Source organism: Glycine soja, chromosome 4 (assembly GCF_004193775.1).
Source record: "Glycine soja cultivar W05 chromosome 4, ASM419377v2, whole genome shotgun sequence".
NCBI lineage: Eukaryota > Viridiplantae > Streptophyta > Magnoliopsida > Fabales > Fabaceae > Glycine > Glycine soja.
This window is the reverse complement of record NC_041005.1, coordinates 7,755,208-7,776,706: the sequence shown is the minus strand read 5'-3', so window position 1 is coordinate 7,776,706 and position 21,499 is coordinate 7,755,208. Positions and strand designations below refer to the sequence as shown.

At 33.4% G+C, this 21,499-nt stretch overlaps 1 protein-coding gene across 1 annotated transcript; it reads left to right on the top strand.

Moving 5' to 3' along the window:
* Positions 1-12,287: 12,287 nt before the first annotated feature.
* On the top strand, positions 12,288-18,612 carry LOC114409171 (phosphoenolpyruvate carboxykinase (ATP)-like). Its single transcript, XM_028372519.1, has 12 exons — positions 12,288-12,646; positions 12,754-12,941; positions 13,030-13,183; positions 13,324-13,408; positions 16,127-16,227; positions 16,382-16,680; positions 16,792-16,965; positions 17,070-17,135; positions 17,469-17,647; positions 17,731-17,900; positions 17,983-18,151; positions 18,262-18,612. The coding sequence occupies exons 1-12, from the start codon at positions 12,357-12,359 to the stop codon at positions 18,403-18,405; spliced, it is 2,019 nt and encodes a 672-aa protein (XP_028228320.1). The 5' UTR covers positions 12,288-12,356; the 3' UTR covers positions 18,406-18,612.
* Positions 18,613-21,499: the final 2,887 nt, after the last annotated feature.

Genomic DNA, 21,499 nt, shown 5'->3' with positions numbered 1-21,499 from the left:
TCCCCTCCTCACTTCTCTCTCTCCTTTTTTAGGGAGTTGCTAGGTGCATCCAACAACATTGTTGATGTATCCAACAATTATGTAAATGGACAAAATTACTCTTGTTTAAAAAAGGTGAATATCTTCCCACGGAAGAGAACCTTCTTCCGTGTCATCTCACGGAAGAACTCTTTCGCATGAAGCCAAAGAAGAAGATTCTTCCGTGAATTAATTTGTTTTCTTGATTTTTAAATTTTTGGATTATTTTGTATTTGCTTATGTTATTTTGTATTTTACTATTACAAAATTTAATGCATATTTAATTCGAGTTATTATTACAAAATAAAAAATATTTATTTAATATATACTAAATTTTGTAATAGTAAAAAAAAATTATGATAGTAAATATTTTTTATTTTTAAAAAAATATACGAATTAAATATTTTTTTATCTAATTTGGGTTACTATTATAAAATTTAATGTATATTTAATTTGGATTGCTATTACAAAATTTAATGCATTAAATATTTTTGTAATAGTAACCTGAATTAATGCATTAAATATTTTTTATTTAATTCGGGTTACTATTATAAAATAAAAAATATTTATTTAATATATATTATATTTTGTAATAGTAAAAAATTTGTGATAGTAAATATTTTTATTTTTAAAAAAATATACAGATTAAATAATTCGTATGATTTATATCAAAATTAATTATCACAAAATTTATTATTTAAATTTACATGCGCATTAAATATGCATTAGAAATTGTAGTGATATGTATAGTAACATTATTTATTTTATAACCTAATTGGCTCGTTATCCCTTTTGGTTAGAGTGTTGTGCTAATAACCTATATATTTTTTAATTTGTATATTTTTTAAAAATAAAAAATATTTAATATCAAAATTTTTTTTTACTATTACAAAATTTAATATATATTAAATAAATATTTTTTATTTTGTAATAATAACCGAATTAAATATACACTAAATTTTGTAATAGTAACCCAAATTAAATAAAAAAATATTTAATACATATTTAATTCTGGTTACTATTACAAAAATATTTAATGCATTAAATTTTATAATAGTAACCCGAATTAAATAAAAAATATTTAATGCATTAATTCGGGTTACTATTGTAAAAATATTTAATGCATTAAATTTTGTAATAGTAATCCAAATTAAGTATACATTAAATTTTGTAATAATAACCCAAATTAAATAAAAAATATTTAATCTGTATATTTTTTTTAAAAATAAAAAATATTTACTATCACAAATTTTTTTACTATTACAAAATTTAATATATATTAAATAAATATTTTTTATTTTGTAATAATAACTTGAATTAAATATGCATTAAATTTTGTAATAGTAAAATACAAAATACAAAATAACATAGGCAAATACAAAATAATCCAAAAATTTAAAAACCAAAAAAATAAATTAACTCACGAAAGAATGTTCTTCCGCTGTTGTTATTTTCAACTGCGGGAGAACCTTCTTCTGTGGATTCCTGCGGAAGAAGTTCTTTCGCGAGATGGCACGGAAGAAGTTCTTCCGCAAGAATTCAGGGAAGAAAGTTCTTCCGCTGTTGTAATTTATAACTACGAAAGAACCTTCTTCCATGGCTTCCTGCGGAGGAAGTTCTTTCGTGAGATGACACGACAGTTGTAACATTAACTGCGGAAGAAGATTCTGAAACATTAAGGGGTATTTTGGGAATTATAAAAAATTGTTGGGTGCCCCTAGCAATTTCCCTCTTTTTATTGTCTTCTTAACTAATGAGAAAATAATTGGAAAAAAAATATTTTTGTATCAGTAGAAATCTAATAAATTCATGTAAAATACTAAAAAAATAATTTGATTGGTTAAAATGTAAAAAATGATACCCTAAGAAAAAAGTCAACTAAGACCAAAAAAACACATAGGGCCTATGGTTTAGCTTCATTCCATAAGTCTTGAATTTAAATTTTTTTACCCAAGGCCAAGTAGAAGATGTTCTAGCTCAGATCATGTGAAAGATACTTTGATTGGGGTCAAGGTGGATATGTCATGGTTAAAGATATCCTAAGCAAGACTATGCTAAAAATGTTTGGTCAAGACCAAACCATAAATGCCCTAATCATGAACAAGTTAAAGATGTCTTGACTAATGGTAAATTATAGAAGTCATGGAGGAGGTTAAGCTAAAGATACCGTGATCAAGTCTAAGCTAAAGATGTTTTGATTAAGATCAAGGTAAAGATCCTCTAATTGAGTCCAAGTTAAAAGATAATTTGACTACAATTAAGTTAAATGACTTTAATTGAGATCGAGTTAAAGTCTAAATTGTATAAAATTTTATGCATACAATCATTATCATAATAACACATGAATCAATTGCTAGATTAGTAAAAATTATTTTAATAAAAAAAGTTATAAAAAAATCTTGGTTTACAATATTTGTCTCATAATATATTTTCTTTTTGAATTTAACAAAGTTATTGAAAACATATATTACTTCAATTTTTTTTAGCTATCATATTATTGATGTGAACTATAAAGTATTTATTAACTTTGTTAATGATTAATATTTTAATAAAAATTTTCTCAAATTATATTTTATATTTATAAAACTTGAATTCAAGACAATATGTATGGAATCCAAGACTTTAATTTTGATTTGAAGCCACCTAAAACGTTTGGTAAGAAGTAATTAACAACATATTGCTTGGAGTGATCATCTTCAATTGACAAGACCAACAATAAGTTTCCATTTTTAGGATGAAGAACGTATAACAAATAAAATAAATGAAAAAATGGGCAACCATGGAGTAGCAGAGTTTCATTACCCCTTGATATCAGTCCAACGGCTGCTAACATCTGTATATACTGCCATGGCTCTTTTGTCCTTCAGCCTTAAGAATTAAGCATTTATGTCTGCTTTACACAAGCTGATGAGATATGCCTCAACACATGTCTTTATGAGGACCTGACTAATGCTCTGTGCTTCTCATTTTTGTATCAAATTAATGGAATTATGATTATGATCTTGTGTTGAGATCGGCAAGTCTTTTGCTTGAAATTACCTTCTTTCCATTTATGTTCAGCTTTCAGCCTACTTCTCAAGCTCTCATTGTTCTTCTCCGTATGCCAACCATGCACGACCTAGAATTTGGTATAGCAATTCATAGTTTTAAGTACTGTGATTATGAATATAGGTGATGAGTTGGGAACGTCGTGGTTCATTGGGCATAGCCTGATTTTGTTGTATGGTGTTTCACCCACTTGAAATGTTGGCATTCGTATGTCTTTGCCATGGATATAAGAGGAAATTCTTCCTTCTATGTTATTCTCATGAATTAATATAAAAAAAAAAAAATCATTCTAGCTATAGTTTTCTTCAATATTGCTCTTCGCTTTCTACCTTGCATTTTTCCCTGTCAAACCTAATTTATTTACTGTCTAATTTCAGTTTCTCACACATCTGAGAGCAAGAAAAACACGTGAACGATGAACGGCTTTGCACTGAGTAATTGGAGAAAACCTTCTACTAAAAGTGCACGCTTTATATGCATATTAAAACAATTTAATCCTAAATTCTTCTGGTGACGAATCCGTTGAGTGATCTTTGATTTGGCAAGTTGGGATTGAAAGGCCAAAGAAGTCGCCGAGGCCACTGAAGTATTCGAAGCGACTGCAAACAAAAAGAGGATGGAATTGTGGAGCAAAATAAAAAATAAAAAATTGTTGTGAAGCTTCTGAGATGGAAAATTGGGTACCTTGATCTTAGGGGCATGCGTCAATTGGACGTTATTCAGGAGCATTCACATCCTCCTTTCTAAAGCATAGGAAAATGAAATTCTAATATTTTCCTTCATTTTTGATAATTTAATCCGTGCTTTGTTGATGAGTGTAAAGTAACAATTTCAATTGAACTCATGTTCTTTGCATTGACAAAAGAAAAGTGACCGTTTGTTTCAAAAATTGAATTCTATGTAGGAATTTTCCATTGATTTTGGGCTATTTTTTGTTTTTGGCCGCACAATAATATTGTTTTTGTCTTATGCCAAGGGAGGAGGCAAGTCAATGTGTTATCAAATTCGTACATTGATAAAAAAAAAAAAAAAAAAAAACAAGAGTTGTGCTTGAATATATCTAAACTAGACTATCGATATTTATTATTATAATTAAAGGAGATAATATGTGTGCAGGTTGTAAATATATCTTGTTATTATTTTTTGGTATTTATCTTTTATGTCATTGTTAATTTATTGACAAACGTATCAAGTTGTAAATAGTATTAAAATGATAAGATCGAGTATCGATCTCAAAAGGACTTTAATTGTACTTAAAGTTATTTATATATCTAATGTTTAAGTAATTTGTGACTCAAATCAAATCTTATTCATTAATTAACTACAAATATAAACTAAAGTGAATTAACAACAAAACAAGGAACATGAAAGGTTAAGAAAACAAACAAATTGATGTTGTGATGAGTTTAAGGAACGTGTTGGGATACTATTCTTGATGTAATAGTAATAGATATTTCTCCATTTAACATAAAAATGATTATTGTTCGCATCTTCTAACATACTTTAACCATGATCTCTTAAGTGAGAGAACTTAAATCACCTAATATCGCTTATAATCCCATAAGAATTATATTAAATAATTTGCATTAAGAGCATATATATACATAAATAGGCTAGACAATACCACTTTATCCATAGACATGGATTGCCTAGATGTTCTTTTCAAATTCTTAGCATATAAATCCCAATGCCTAAATCCTAAAATAGTTCATGAAAATAGATGATCAGACCAAAGACATGTGAATGAGCATAGAGAAAAATAATAACATCAACATCATATTAATAGATAGTTTAGAATCATTACATCAAAGAGAGTATGGTTTACAGACCTCCCAACAACGGGTACTTTTAGCCTCTCATTGTCATAAAAAACTTACAAATATAAAAGTGAGATGGAATGAGGGAAAATGGAGGAGCAATGAAGTGAAACGGATCGACCAGAGCTCTAGAAACAAATTTCCTTCAACTGGCTTCTTTGCTTCCTTTTGCTTTCTTCTTCTCTGCTTCTATGGTTTCTTCGTTGTTAAGGAAAGAAATGTTTCCTTTCTTTTTATATGTGTCATCAACTGATTGGTCAATCAGAACTTCCTTATGCGCTTAAAGTGACCCTCGTTCTGAGCGCATGTCTAACTGGATCAAGTGACACGTGTTAAGTCATAGGATATGCATTTAATGCACTTGCTCGTCTTCCAATGTGACTTCTTGTGCTAAGTGATTTACTTGGACTGAACGGTTGTGCATACAGATTTCAATATACAATTGAAGTATGCATAAGTATTAATTATTTTATTTATGGTCGATTTAAATTTTTGTTTATGTTTTTATTGTTTTTGTATTTATGCATAACCTTTTCACTCTTAATAATTGGACCTTATGATTATAAAGCAAGGGACATCAGTAGTGAAAAAAGGAATTTCACCATGCCATGTTGAGATTTATAAGATTGATTGAAAGAAAACAAGGGAATATGTCAAAACTCAAAAAAGAGTGAGGCTTTCAAACCATGATGGTCACTTAAAAAACCAAACCCCTCTTTATTAATACCTCTTCATGCGGTGAAAAATTGATGTTTTTTTTTCTTCACATTTTTCTTTGTCACTCTGTATCTACCTTAGCTACAGATTTGGGATCCAAGCTTCGTGCTAAGATTGACAAAGCTGGAGTTCTCTATATCTATCATTCAAAAGTATATAATTTTGGATGCTTTTGTTTGTTTTTTTAAATGAAATTTTCTGTTCGCATTCTTCATCTACTACAAACATGTTCTTAGTTATTGTTCTCTTTTGCCATTGTTCAAAGTGGGATGTGTTGATGGCAGTGAATTTGAATCATAACGTGGACTAAGTGACTACTGATATAAAATTCATTGATGTTGGTCACCACCTCTTAATTTGCCAACATGTCTCTCTTTTTTTAATAATGAATCTAGCATTCTATATGTTTACTAAAAACCCAATCAAGTGCTGGTTGGTCATTATTAACAATTGACCCTCGTTACGTGCAGAAAATGAAAATATACTCCGTAGCCTTGTTAGCTCACAGCCATTCCCCTATGGGAAAAGGAAAAACATACTTAGTTGTTCCAAAGGATGACACTTCAAATCTCCGTAGCCTTACAAAGCACGGTGTAGAAGGGAAAGTATTCTATTTCTAAGAGGCAAGAAACCTTCTAGAGATAATATAGTCCAATTTCTTGTTAATATCAAATTAAATTAGGCTGGTTTTAATATCAATCATGAAATAGAATTATAAAAACACATGCAATTGTTAATGATGAATCCGACATCATTAAATGAAATCCATAAAATTCACTTAAAAAGTCATGAATAATTTTGAGAATAAAATATCACTTTGAGAATAGTCAAAGGAAAATTAAATCGAAGAGATCGTGCACTTACAATGCATTAATACTAATTGGAGGTTCAAAATTATATGAAAAAATTATGTATGTAGCTTTTATGAATTTATTGTTATATATTATTATTATTATTATTATTATTATTATTATTATTATAATGAGTGGTAATGATGTATTTCAAATAAAATATATTTATTTTATTTTGATGAAAAAATATTTTTGACATATAATATAAAGAATATCATAGAAAAACAAAAGCAGTCCAATTCTATTGATGATGAAGCCCATGAATATTTGACCCATATGTAAATATCTCTTAGCATTTTATTTATACAGATCATTCTAGAATTTCTGTGAGCTGTAAATAAGATATTTTTCCTTTTAGGAAAATTATAATTTAGAAATATAGTACATTTGTTGTTCTTATCCTCAAATGGATATTTCTGTATATATTATGGCCTTCATATCAAATATACACATAGAGAAATATTCTCCTCAATTTTTGTCCTTGTCTCATTTATTCTTTCTTTTATATTCCTTTGATGGTATCAGAGCTCCCTTGTAGAGCTCTGCATTTCCCTTAAAACTATGTTTGACGAATCTTCTAGCAGTTCAAAGAAGGTCACCTCTCACTCGGATGATCCTTCTCTTAACCCGTCAAGTCCTTTTTTTATTCATCCTAGCGAAGGACCAACCTCTGTCTCAGTCACTCCTGCTCTAGATGGAACCAATTATCACTCCTGGTCTAAGAGTCATTCGAATGGCTCTCATCTCCAAAAACAAAATGGCATTTCTCCTTGGCACCATCTCTGTTCCTGATATAACAAACCCTGATTACTCTGCCTGGGAGAGGTGTAACACTCTTATTATGTCATGGCTATTGAATTCCATCTCTCCATCTATAGCTCAGAGTGTCATCTTCCTTGAATCTGCTGTTGACATCTGGACCGATCTTCACGAACGTTTCTCCCAAGGTGACCTTCTTCGCATTGCAGAGCTCCAGGAAGAGATCTACGGACTCTCTCAGGCCAATCGCTCTGTCTCTGAGTTCTACACTGCTTTAAAAGCCCTCTGGGAAGAGCTAGACAACTATCGTCCTCTTGCTGCATGCTCTTGCGATGCAAAAATTTATCATCAACAAGACTTCATTATTCGCTTCTTGAAAAGGCTTGATGAGCGTTTCTCTGTTGTTCGTTCTCAGATCCTGCTCATGGACCCTCTTCCAGCGGTCAACCGTATTTTCTCCATGGTGATTCAGCACGAACGACAACTTCAGATTCCCCCCACCACCGCAGATGATCCCAACTCGTTTGTCAACGCAGCTGGTGGTCCTTCTTCCGTGAAATCTCGTGGTGGCTCTCGTTCGCAACCTAACAAAACTTCTTCCAACAAAAGGTGTGCCTATTGTCATCGGTCTGGACATACCATCAACGAGTGTTGGGGGAAACATGGATATCCACCGGGTCACCCTCGCTACCCTGGACACCCGTAGTTCACCAACATTCTCAGCATGATACATCTCTCAGCCCTAATCTATCTCTGACCCAGGCCCAATATCAGTGCCTCATGTCTCTTCTCCAACAATCGCCCAAAGCTGCTTCTGATGGTGTGCGGCCCAATTCTTTTGATCAGCCCAGTAGAGTCAATTTCTCCCAAGTCACTTCAAACAATCCCAAAAGTGGTTCTGGATCCAGTGGTAGCCTTTTTGATGATTTTCACACCACACATTACACACTTAACACTTTTTCCATTGTTCATTCACACACAGTGCCCTGGATCATAGATTCAAGAGCCACTGATCACATTGCATGCTCTCTACATTATTTTTCCAGTTATTCTAAAATAAAGCCTATTAAAATTAATCTCCCCAATAGAACCACTATCACTGCTCATTTATCTGGAACGGTTGAATTCTCTAGTAATTTCATAATTCATAATGTCCTCTTTGTCCCTGAATTTCATTTTAATCTTTTATCTATTTCTAAATTAATTTTTCCTCTTAGACATATTCTCATTTTCTCTGATGACTTTTGCACCATACAGGACAAGAGCACATTTCAGATGATTGGTTTGGCTAAGTTAAGGCAAGGTCTCTACCATTTAGAAGTCAAGAAAGAAGCCAAAAATCCTACCTATTTCCCTCACTTCACCACTAACAGTACAATCCACAATGTTTCATCCTCTAATCTTTGGCATTATAGACTATGACATCTATCGAGGAACAGACTTAGTATGTTGCATGATCAATTTCCTTTTATTCCAAATCATGTTAATGAAAAATGTGATATTTGTCACCTTGCTAAACAAAAAAAATTACCTTATTCTCCAAGTAGTAATAGAGCTTCTAAAGCATTTGATTTGATTCACATGGATATTTAGGGGCCCTTTTCTCAAGTTTCTATTCATGGCCACAAGTATTTCCTCACCATAGTAGATGACTATAGTAGGTACACTTGGATTGTCTTGTTAAAAACAAAAATAGATGTCAAAATGCATGTCCAAAACTTCATTGCTTTAATAGAAAATCAATTTGATTCTAAAATTAAATGTATTCGCTCAGATAATGGTCCAGAATTTTTTCTAAAAGATCTTTTTTCATCAAAAGGCATTATACACCACACTAGTTATGTCTATACTCCTCAACAAAAAGGACGTGTTGAAAGAAAACATCAACATATTTTAAATGTTGCACGTGCACTTATGTTTCAATCTTAACTACCCAAACAATATTGGTCTTATGCTGTAAAGCATTCTGTCTATCTTATTAATCGCGTGCCATCAACTGTCTTGAAGAATCAAACACCTTATGAGCTTTTGCACAAAAACAAACCTGATTTTTCAATGCTCAATGTATTTGGTTCCTTGTGTTATGCTTCCACAAATGCACCTAGACAAGAATTTGATCCTAGATCTACAAAAGGTGTTTTTTTGGGATATCAAACGGGGACAAAAGGGTACGTAATACTTGATTTTCGAACAAAAAATATATTTATCTCAAGGAACGTCATTTTTTATGAATCCTTATTTCCTTTTATTCCCAATGATATGTTTCTTGACAAAGACCCACAAGAATTGCTACCCATGATCACTAATAATCCTATTTTAGGTGCAGATAGCCCAACACAATAGTACAATGATAGTGCTCACACCACCCAAAACAACCTTATTCCTAATTCACCTCTAGAATCATTCCAAATAGAGTTTCCTTCTTCTTTTTTGAACCCTCCCCCCCCCCCCCCTTTCCACACCTACAACTTCTCCTTCTTAACAAGCTTTTTCTCCAACTCAATCTTCACCAATCCCTGTTGTTCCTAGGCGATCCACACGCCTAACCAAACCCAATGTGAGACTTGCTGATTACATTTGCAATGCTTCAACAAAGCCAAACCAATCTTCAGGATGGTGCTTGTATCCTTTACAACATTTCTTGTCTTACACACACATCCCTGAGTCTGACTGTCATTTTATTATGAATCTATCTTCTGAGTCTGAACCCTACAGCTATCAAGAGGCAACAAGTCAGCAATGTTGGCAGAATTCGATGAACGCTAAAATTGAAGCTATGATCCTCAATAAGACCTGGGATATTGTCAATACACATCAGAATGTCAAAACCATAGGATGTAAATGGGTTTATAAAGTCAAGAGGAAACCTGATGGATCTATAGAGCGCTACAAGGCTCGATTGGTGGCAAAGGGATTCTCACAAATTGAAGGTATAGACTTCTTTGAGACATTCTCTCCAGTTGTGAAAATGGCAACAATTCGTGTCATTCTCGCCCTTGCTTCAATTAATCGATGGGAACTCCAACAACTGGATGTAGGTAATGCCTTTATCCATGGTGATTTATCAGAAGAAGTTTATATGTCTATTCCCCCAGGTCTGAGTGGTTACAGTTCATCTCAATGTTGCAAACTCAAGAAATCTCTATATGGGCTGAAGCAAGCGAGTCGAAAATGGTATGAAAAGCTTTCTGATTTACTTATTTCCTTTGGCTATAAGCAGGCACATGTTGATCATAGTCTTTTCATTAAGAATATTGATGGGAAATTTACTGCCTTGATCATTTATGTTGATGATATTGTCTTAACTGGGAATTCTGTCAAGGAAATTACCAATATCAAGCAAACCCTTCATTCGAACTTTCGAATCATAGACCTTGGGTTGTTAAGGTATTTCCTGGGATTGGAAGTAAGCCATTCTGATGAAGGTATCTCTGTTCATCAGCGTAAATATTGTCTAGACTTGCTTGCTGACTCCGGATTGTTGGGCTGCAAACCTTCATCAATGCCTATGGACAGTTCTTTGCGTCTTCGTCAAGATGATTCCAGTGAGTTACTGGTTGATCCTTTGTCCTACAGGCGTCTTATTGGTCGTCTAATTTACCTCACAACTACTCGTCTCGACATCGTCTTTGCAACCCAACAATTGAGTCAGTTTATGACTCATCCTACTAAAGCTCATCTGGGTGCTACAAGACGTGTTCTTCGATATTTAAAAGGGTGTCCAACAAAGGGTCTGTTTTTTCAAAGAAATTCCTCCATTCATCTCCTTGGATTCAGTGATGTAGACTGGGCCACTTGTGTTGAAACACGCCGATCTGTCACTGGCTATTGTTTCTTCCTTGGCAATTCATTGATATCATGGAAAGCAAAGAAACAAAGCACAATATCCCGTTCTTCTTCAGAAGCAGAATATCGCGCTCTAGCCACAAGTACTTGCGAATTACAATGGTTTCTCACTGATTTGAATGTCATATGTTCCAAGCCTGCTGTATTATACTGCAATAATCAAAGTGCTCTTCATATTGCAGCCAACCCTGTATTTCACGAGCGGACGAAGCATTTGGAGATTGATTGTCATCTAGTTCGTGAAAAAACTCAAGCAAGTTTAATGCGTCTTTTACCTATCCCTTCATCCCATCAGCTTGCAGATATATTCACCAAAGCTTTGCCACCACATTTATTCCACTCAAACTTATCCAAACTTGAGTTGGTAGACATCTACACACCTCCAATTTGTGAGGGGCTAATAGAAAAACAAAAACAGTCCAATTCTATTGATGATGAAGCCCATGAATATTTGGCCCATATGTAAATATCTCTCAGCATTTTGTTTGTACAGATCATTCTATAACTTATGTGAGCTGTAAATAGGATATTTTTCCTTTTAGGAAAATTATAATTTAGGAATATAGTACATTTGTTGTTCTTATCCTCAAATGGATATTTCTGTATATATTCTGGTCTTCATATCAAATATACACACTGAAAAATATTCTCCTCAATTTTTGTCCTTGTCTCCTTTATTCTTTCTTTTGTATTTCTTTGAAATATAATTTTTTATATAAAGAGAATATTAGTAAAAAAGTGAGGTCATATGTGAAATTATTTTGGTAAGGTCTTTACCATATTACCATGCATATAAAAAAAGGGATAAGTAAAACAAATTGTATGCATGAACATGTAATCTAAAGAACAAATTTAACTAAAATTAATACACATACACGTATAACTGACACACGCCATTATTGTATGGCAATTTTTTTTATTAATTATTATAAGTGTTATCCATGCACTTTTAATATTAAATTTTTTATCCTATTAATTAATCAACAGTCAATATAAAACTTTTAAAATAGTTATTATAAAAAATAATAAATTAGAATAATATAAATGACATTAAGTACATACATATTTATTTATTTATGTTATAATAATTATATATTTTTCAGTATAAATTATCAAAATATCAGTTTATTCTTATTTATTACATTAAACCATGGTCAGCTTAACCGGAGGAGGCGAACCAGAGGGGGTGGTAAACTGAAGGCTACTCATATAAAAGTAAAAAAGGGCAGGCACGAAGATGAATTAAGATTGCATTGCATTAGGCTTTCACAACACCTCAGCGTCACTGTACCAGTTGGAAATGGAGACAATAACAGAGAACGGATCAGATGGTGTGAGTTTGGCAAGAAATACATCCAACAACGCCCGTCGAGGGTTGCCAATGATCCAAACAAACATGAAGCCAACGGATTCGGAATTCCAAGTGTGCCACGACGACAGCACCCCGCCGGTCAGAGCCCAAACCATTCACGAGCTCCATTCTCTGCAGAAGAAAAAGTCAACCCCTTCCACTCCCCTCTCAGCAACGCAAGGCCCCTTCGCCACTGTTTCCGATGAGGAACGCCAGAAACAGCAACTCCAATCAATCAGGTACGCACTAATAATAATGTTATTAGGATATTGTTTAAGAAATTCACACGACGGATCAGCGTGAGCTGTAACGTTTTTATTTTATTTTTGTCGTTTTTTACTCATAGTGCGTCGTTGGCGTCGTTGACGAGGGAGTCAGGGCCTAAGGTGGTGAAAGGAGACCCAGCCACTAAGGCAGAGAAGGGGACACATGTTCATCACCATCCGCAACCACATTACTTTGCTTCAACGGCGTTTGATGTCAGTGACAGTGCGCTCAAATTCACCCACGTCCTCTACAATCTCTCCCCCGCTGGTAATATTATATTATATATTCTCCAAATCTTATCATCAATAATACAACTGTATTTAATTAAATAGCTTCTTTTACTGTTTTGGTGCAGAGCTGTATGAGCAAGCGATTAAGCACGAGAAAGGATCATTCATAACGGCAACGGGAGCGTTAGCTACACTTTCTGGAGCAAAAACGGGACGCTCTCCCCGAGACAAACGGGTTGTCAGGGACGACACCACCGAGCATGACCTCTGGTGGGGAAAGTAAGTGCTACTTCTACTTCTTTCTCATGGATTGCCATAATGCAACCTTGTCCTATTTTAGAAATAATCAATAACACTAGTCTAAGAAAAATCTTTATGATAAACTCTTCTCAAGTTAATTTCTGTGTACGTTATTCAAGGGGCTCGCCCAATATTGAAATGGACGAACATACCTTCTTAATCAACAGAGAAAGAGCAGTTGATTACTTGAACTCCCTTGAAAAGGTACCAAGTCCATTACATATTTTTCTGTATCTTCATATCTACTCCTCCTCCCAGTTAATTATTATGTCACTCGTATTTTTTTTATCTGTTTTTTTTTTTAAGATTGTTACGTATAAATCAAAAAGTATAATAATTAATATGATATTAAATTTTACAAATGATACATAAATAAAAATAAATATTCTTTAAAAATTGAATAATTATAAAGGAACCAAAGGAGTAATATATTGCGTGTAATGTTCAATTTTGTTTTATTACTAATCAATAACCATGTTCAAAAGTCAAACAGACCCACAACATCAACCGGAAAACGAGGAAATAAATAGGATCCATATATTCCTTCCTACTCATCACTTTGTTTGATATTTTAGAAAGAAAGAAAAACTGTTTTTTTTTTTATTATCATTTTGCAATTTTAATAAAAGTATTAAATGTTTCTTTCTTATTAGTGTATATCCTTAATCATTTATTGTAGAGTGAGGGAAAAAAATACAGTATATAAATGAGAGAGAATCTAATTAATATAAAAGTAAGGGATATATTAGGAATTATATAACAATTTTTATGAAATCTAAAATATTAATTACATTTCTTATTTTTGTATTAAAACCTTAAACCTTAAACAAAATAAAACGGAATAACGGAGAGACTACATGGTACTTGATCCGCGCCTTTATCCAAGGGACTAGTAGCTTTTTTCTTTCCCTTTACGTCCTTTTGGTTAAAAACAAAAAAAAGACAGTGATGAGTTTTTACTAGTAGTATACACCTAAACATGTGAAAACAAAAGTATAACACTTAAATTTGTTTGTCCATAACACAAATAATTAAAAGGAGTAAAAATTGTATAAAAAAAAGTAAAATTATGTTATTGTCATAACTATAAGTCATAACAACTCAATCAAATATACTGTAAAAAAATGACAACTCTATCAAATATTAAAGGGAAAGTCCTGATCAATTATATAGAAAAGATATTATTAGAAGATAAAACCTACCGTTCAAAAGGTATTCATAATGGGAACCGATTACTGAGAAAAAAGTAAACAGTTTTGTTCACTTTTATATTGACGGTAGTCACGGGAACATGATGATGATTGATACCGTGCCCATAACTCCATGACTGGATCTTCTCCATTAAGTTGACTTTGCAGATCAACGTACGTGTCAATGAGTAATAAGTTGAGCTAGAGATAAGAATGAAAGCCACAATATCAATCTATGTATCTATCTCAACCTGTGCATGTGCGTTTCAGTGACCTGTCTTTGCGTATAATCCCCCCACACGTCAGGCGCAATTTCTTGTTTGGCATTATCAGCCATAGATACTTTACTTAATGCCAAAAATACTCCTTAGAATTTAACTATTTATTATTTCTTGAATAAAATGTTTAAAAATAGTATTAACAAAATAATTTTCAGGTCATCCGACTAGAAAAAAGAGAAAAGTGAAAACCCGTTTCTAGCCCAAACATTCCCTGGATTGGTAGCAGAAAAATTGAAAGGAACTTTGATTTACATAACGAGATGCGATAGTTCCATACTCCTAAACTAATTAAAAAATTATACGATTACGATATTGCTGAGAGTCACCTTAGAAATAAAGAATGTTTCTTTAAAATTTAAAAATGACCAACAATTTGTCAATTTGCCCATTCAGAGTTATGCATTACAATTTCATGTGACGAAATATATCTCGCTGGCTAAATTTTACTTTGTCAACTCACCTTAGAAAAATAATAAAACCAAGGTTGCTTGAGGAATAAGGAGTTGAAAATCAGAAGATTTTTAGGTATAATGAGTTGTCTCATGCACACTAAGCCAGTAGCACGTGTTTCCAAGTTGTCGTGTGCTGGTTCCATGAGGAAAGTCAGGTCACAAATCTGAACCGGATTTAGGGTGTGTTTGGGTTTCGAAGAGTCCAAAAGTATGTTTGAGGGAAAAATGAATTTAACATCATGTTTGGTTTCTTTCCAAAAGTATCTTTGAAACAAAAATTTAGGATGTACTTGGTTTACATTTTCATTTTTTGTTTTTATTTTCTATTTCTTGTTTTTATTTTCTGAAAATTGTTTTCATTTTCAAAAGATTAGAATTCTGAAAACATGTTTGGTTTGACTTCTTGTTTTCTGTTTTCAAGAAATAAAAATACTGAAAATGCGTTTTCAAAAGGAAATGTATTTTTAAATTTACTTAAAATTACATTTCTTGCAACCGCGTTTTCATTTTATCCAAAATGAGGTTCTTGATTTTAATTGAAAATATTGAAAACGAGATTTTATTCTTTCAGTTTTTGATTTGTTTGAGAAAATATTTTCACTTAAAATGAAAATATAGAAATCCAACCAAACACATTTTCATCACCATTTTTTATTTCCAGTGAAAATAAAAACAGAAAATAACCAAACCAAACATCCCCTTAACCTTCAAATTCAGTTTGAGAGATACTTTTGCAAATTCAGTTTACAAACTGTAATCCAAACATGTACTTAATTCTCTTGTACATTACTTTGTTCTCTATTGGTTCACAACTCCTCTGCCTAATAACAGAGTGCCGACACTGACAAAACTTTCTTAAAAAATTTACCATTTCCAAGATGCTATCAGTATTTAATGAATCATTGGATGCACCAACCTTCTCAGAGTAATTTTTGAAAGATTGACATAACTAGTCAACTAATGATTGTACTTCTGACATTGTAATTGATCTGAGTTCAGGTTTATGTGAATGATCAATTTCTGAATTGGGATCCAGAACACAGAATCAAAGTCCGGATAGTATCTGCAAGAGCTTATCACTCCCTATTTATGCACAATATGTGAGTAACGAGGCAAATTACCTCTCTTGTACACTATTCTTTGAGTATTACCAGATAATTCCTTACAGTCTTCAGAACAAAGTTTAATAGGCACTAAAAATGCTAAAAGAGTTAGATACACAAGTGTGAATAATGTAAGATAAAAATTTGACAGGTGCATCCGACCCACTCCTGAAGAGCTAGAGGAATTTGGAACTCCAGACTTCACTATATACAATGCAGGACAGTTCCCTTGTAATCGTTACACACACTACATGACTTCATCAACTAGTATTGACATCAACATTGCAAGGAAAGAAATGGTCATCCTTGGCACACAATATGCTGGGGAAATGAAGAAAGGTCTCTTTGGTTTAATGCACTACCTCATGCCCAAGCGCAATATTCTCTCCCTACATTCTGGGTGCAATATGGGCAGAGATGGCGATGTTGCACTCTTTTTTGGATTATCAGGTGCAGATGGATGAACACCCTTTAGTAGTGGAGCCATTACTTGACTATCAATGTTGTATCCTGTTGAGTTTTCTGTCATATTTATTACCTTTAATGCTGTTATCCTCATAGGTACTGGAAAGACAACTCTGTCTACCGATCATAACCGGTACTTAATTGGAGATGATGAGCATTGCTGGAGTGAAAATGGAGTGGCAAATATTGAAGGAGGTTGCTATGCAAAGTGTGTCGATCTTTCAAAGGATAAAGAACCAGACATCTGGAATGCCATCAAATTTGGGACAGGTAACAATCTTATATTCGACAAAAAGAGTTACCATTCATTCTTATAGAATATATGTTGCAACCCAACCTGACAAGACAATTATGTTACCTGCCTCTGTTTGCAGTACTCGAAAATGTTGTTTTTGATGAGCATACGCGAGAGGTAGATTTCTCTGACAAATCTGTGACCGGTAAGTTTAATAAAATAAATGTGATCAAGTAGGGTGTGTTAAAGGATGTTAAAAAAGCAAAACTGAATCCTATAGGAAGTGAGATTATAGATGGACTCTAGTACTAATGCTTTATATATAAAACCACAACTGTATTAACCAATAATGAAATTGAGTTGTAGGTGTGAATCATATCTTTAGCAAGTCTGCTGTTGTTGGCATGAAAACTTTTTGCATTAAAACTGACTGGAATACTCAAATTGTGAAATAACTAGACATTGGAGCCATTGGTTATATTACTCATTATATGGTTCCAAAATCTGGGATTCATGCTTGGAACTTTTGATTTTGCAGAGAACACTCGTGCAGCATATCCTATTGAGTACATACCCAATGCTAAGATACCGTGTGTTGCTCCCCATGCAAAGAATGTCATCCTTCTAGCTTGTGATGCATTTGGGGTGCTCCCCCCAGTAAGCAAGCTGAGCTTGGCCCAAACAATGTACCATTTCATCAGTGGCTACACAGCCCTGGTACTTGTCACCTTTCATTTCTTTTTTACACCTTCATTGGCACCCTCTAGTTATTTTCATAGTTAATTTGATGAATGACACAGGTTGCTGGGACAGAGGATGGTATAAAAGAACCACAGGCTACATTCTCTGCTTGTTTCGGGGCAGCGTTTATAATGATGCACCCTACCAAATATGCAGCAATGCTAGCCGAAAAGATGCAGAAGCATGGGGCTACTGGATGGCTTGTCAATACTGGCTGGTCAGGAGGAAGGTGTGGACTTTTAAGGCATAAAGTATCTATATGGCATTTTTCTTCTTGCTAAAACTAATATTTCTTCCCTATAAATTGGCAGTTATGGATTAGGCAATCGGATTAAGTTAGCGTATACTAGGAAAATCATTGATGCTATTCACTCTGGGAGCCTTTTGAATGCACAGTACACTAAGACTGAAGTGTTTGGGCTTGAGATCCCAACAGCACTAGAGGGAGTCCCTTCTGAAATCTTGGACCCTGTGAATACTGTGAGTTGATATTCAATCCATTGTTTTCTAGCCACTTTTTTTTCTCTCTCTTATAAAATGTCAACATTGGATATTGACTTAACCCTTGTTAAATTTTACTTAAATTGCAGTGGTCTGACAAGAAGGCCTACCAAGATACACGCTTGAAACTGGCAAGCTTATTCAAGAAGAATTTTGATGGATTCACGACCTACAAGATAGGAGGGGATCAGAAGTTGACTGAAGAGATTGTCTCTGCTGGTCCTATATTCTGATGAGAGCATTTCCTATTTAGCGAAAAAAAAATGAAGTCCAAAAGCATTCGGTTGATTATTTCTACTTAAAGGTTTTCACTGTATTTAGCTTGCTTGACTATAAGACGATCCCTTTATTATTGACACTTCCGAGACAATACACAAATCTGTTATTTTGCGAGCGTTTAATTATTGAAATTTTCGGCCTTGTCAGGCTACAGTCCCTTATTGTTTTCCTTAGAACATTCATCCCCTCTTCAATTCGAGAGGGATACTTGCTAGTTTTCAGTTGTCACTGCTTTCGTTTAAGAATGGCTATCCCCCATAATGGTACTTTTACCCATTTTTAACTAATATGTAATGCAAGACAAACTTAAAATTGCTTATACAATAAAGCACAAGAAAGAGAATAAAAAGCTATAACATCTCCAACCAACAAATTCACCAAAATTTCTCTTCTAATTTTCTAATAATATTTTACACTTTCCTATAATATCACGTCACATTTCTTACTTTAAATAATTCAATCAATTTTTTATTTCAACCAACAAACGAGTGAATAGGCAATTTAGTCCCTGAGATTGTACCCATTTTGCATATTAGCTCCTATCTTAATATTAAATTCAAAATAGTCTCTATCTTTGCATAAGTGTTGCAAAATAGTCCTTCCGTTAAATTGTAAAGTAACGCGGTTAGTGAAGTCAATTTTAGTGTCATGTGGACTATCCAACGTGACACTAAAGGATGACGTGGCATGACACGTGGACGTGCATCCTAAAAGATGTCATGTCATTTGATGATAACAAAACGAGTAAATAGGTAATTTAGTCCCTGACTTTGTGCACAAGTGTTGCATATTAGTCCCTAACTTAATGAAAAATTCAAAATAGTCCCTATCTTTTGCATAAGTGTTGCAAAATAGTCCCTAACTTAAAAGATGTCAAAAATCGTGCTTAAAGTATCCATGCATTACAAAGGTTGTGCCTTGGATGATTTCTGGCGGCGTAGATTCCTCCTTGGATTCCTTGTCATCTTTTGATTCCTCTGGTTTTTTCTCTTCTTCTTTCTTTTCTTATTCATTTGCTTTTTTCTCCTTCACTTTATTTTCCTCCAGTTTTTTCTCTTCCTATTCAAAACACACAAAAAAAATCAGAACCCGGAATGATACATTGATGGTAATTGAAGAAAAAAAAAGAGGAAAAGAGAATGGTTATGCAGACCTCGCCCATTGGTGTTGACGGCTACAGAGATAAGGTTGTTGCTGTGAATTTTTTGTTCTTTTTATTTGTGCAAGTGTGTGTGGGTTTTTTTTCCGTATATATGCCTCAATTGGTTCAGAACCATCAAATTTGAAGAAGCCACTCATTCTATCATCATCAAATGACGTGGTACTAAAATTGACCTCACTAACAGCGTTACTTTAAAATTTAACGGAATGACTATTTTGCAATACTTATGCAAAAGATAGGAACTATTTTGAATTTTTCATTAAGTTAGGAACTAATATGTAACAGGAGTACAAAGTCAGGGACTAAATTGCCTATTTACTCGTTTTGTTATCATCAAATGACGTGACATCTTTTACGAGGCACGTGCACGTGTCATGCCACGTCATCCTTTAGTGCCACGTTGGATAGTCCACGTGACACTAAAATTGACCTCACTAACGACGTTACTTTAAAATTTAACGGAAGGACTATTTTGCAACACTTATGCAAAGATAGAGACTATTTTGAATTTAATATTAAGTTAGGAGCTAATATGCAAAATGGGTACAATCTCAGGGACTAAATTGTCTATTCACTCTCCAACAAACTAACAAAAATTTATGAAATAGACCTTACAATGCTTACTTTTAACTTTTCCAGGCCATTTCCATGCATCTTTTAATAATTTATTTTGCAAATAGACCCAGTATACAATTAGAGAACCGGTGCTCTAGTTGGAAACTTTGTTTTCTTGTGAAGCCCGCCAAGTTACTCTCCAATGAAAAGAGAAATTTTATAAAGTTGCTACTACGTGAAAAAGAGAACTCCCATTGGAGTTGCTCTAAAAGCACAGCACATCCTAAAAATCAATTGAGAAAAAAAAAAAAAAAAGAGACAGATTGACTCAACTGAAAGAAATAGGAAATTAACTTTCTACTTTTACTAGACAAATCATGAGCTTATCAGATCTGTAATCTATTGACGTCCATTTTATAAGGGCTGAACTAATTAAGTTGCTACCTGTCCACAGCAAAGGAAACCACTGTCTTACATACAAGCGGGAGAATGGCAAAAAATTAAAAATATTGAAGTCTTAAATTTGTGCCAAAAAATAATCTCAGCTTTTTTTTATATTTTGACACCCAAATGTTATTAGGAGCCCCTAGTGAGAGAGAAAAAAGAAAGAAAAAAAAAATACAAATATGACATATGATATGATAGAATGAGATAAAGAAAAATGAAAGTTGTTGGAAGAATGTTTGGAATATTGAATTGTCAAAATATCACTTTTCTATTATTCCATATCAAAGTCTGTGCCACAATGATTAAAATGTTGAATTAGATATCCCAATTCTCGAAAAAAAATTGCAACACTGCTACTAAACCAACTCTTCTAAAACCAACCACTAACGGCTACTAGTTCCTAGCAAAACCCAGTGGTAGATTTGCTGAATGCAAGGGCAACAATACAATTATGCATCACCAAAATAATTTACGAAGTGGGAAAGACAAAAAAAAAAAAAAGAAGAGGCTTTTATATATATTGACGGACAACATCATTGCCCACAATTCATTAGAACAATATGGGGTTTACCAATAAGCTCTGTAGCCGCTATCAGAAAATGAGACCATCCGCATTATAGTTATAGACTTGTAGTTCTTATGAACAAGGGAGACCTTAAAACCTCAAAATCCTTTCATCAAATCTTCGAACACGGAATTGCAGTTACAACAAATAATTAGACGAGGCTAATCTCAAGCGGTATCAGACTTTTTGCCTACAAATCAGAACAAAGACACCTCTCTACAACTTCATTGCCAGGATAAAATTTGGTTATAGACAAAGGCAGTAATAAAAACAAAAGTTTGCTGAATGATACAAAATAACAAACTTAAGTATAGTTCTT

Bases quoted from the DNA above. Each gene is read 5' to 3' on its own strand.
- LOC114409171 (XM_028372519.1), top strand. From the start codon at position 12,357: ATGGAGACAATAACAGAGAACGGATCAGATGGTGTGAGTTTGGCAAGA. The intron at 16,228-16,381 runs GTGAGTAACGAG...AAAATTTGACAG, and splicing joins TCCCTATTTATGCACAATAT to GTGCATCCGACCCACTCCTG. The intron at 17,136-17,468 runs GTAAGTTTAATA...TTGATTTTGCAG, and splicing joins CTCTGACAAATCTGTGACCG to AGAACACTCGTGCAGCATAT.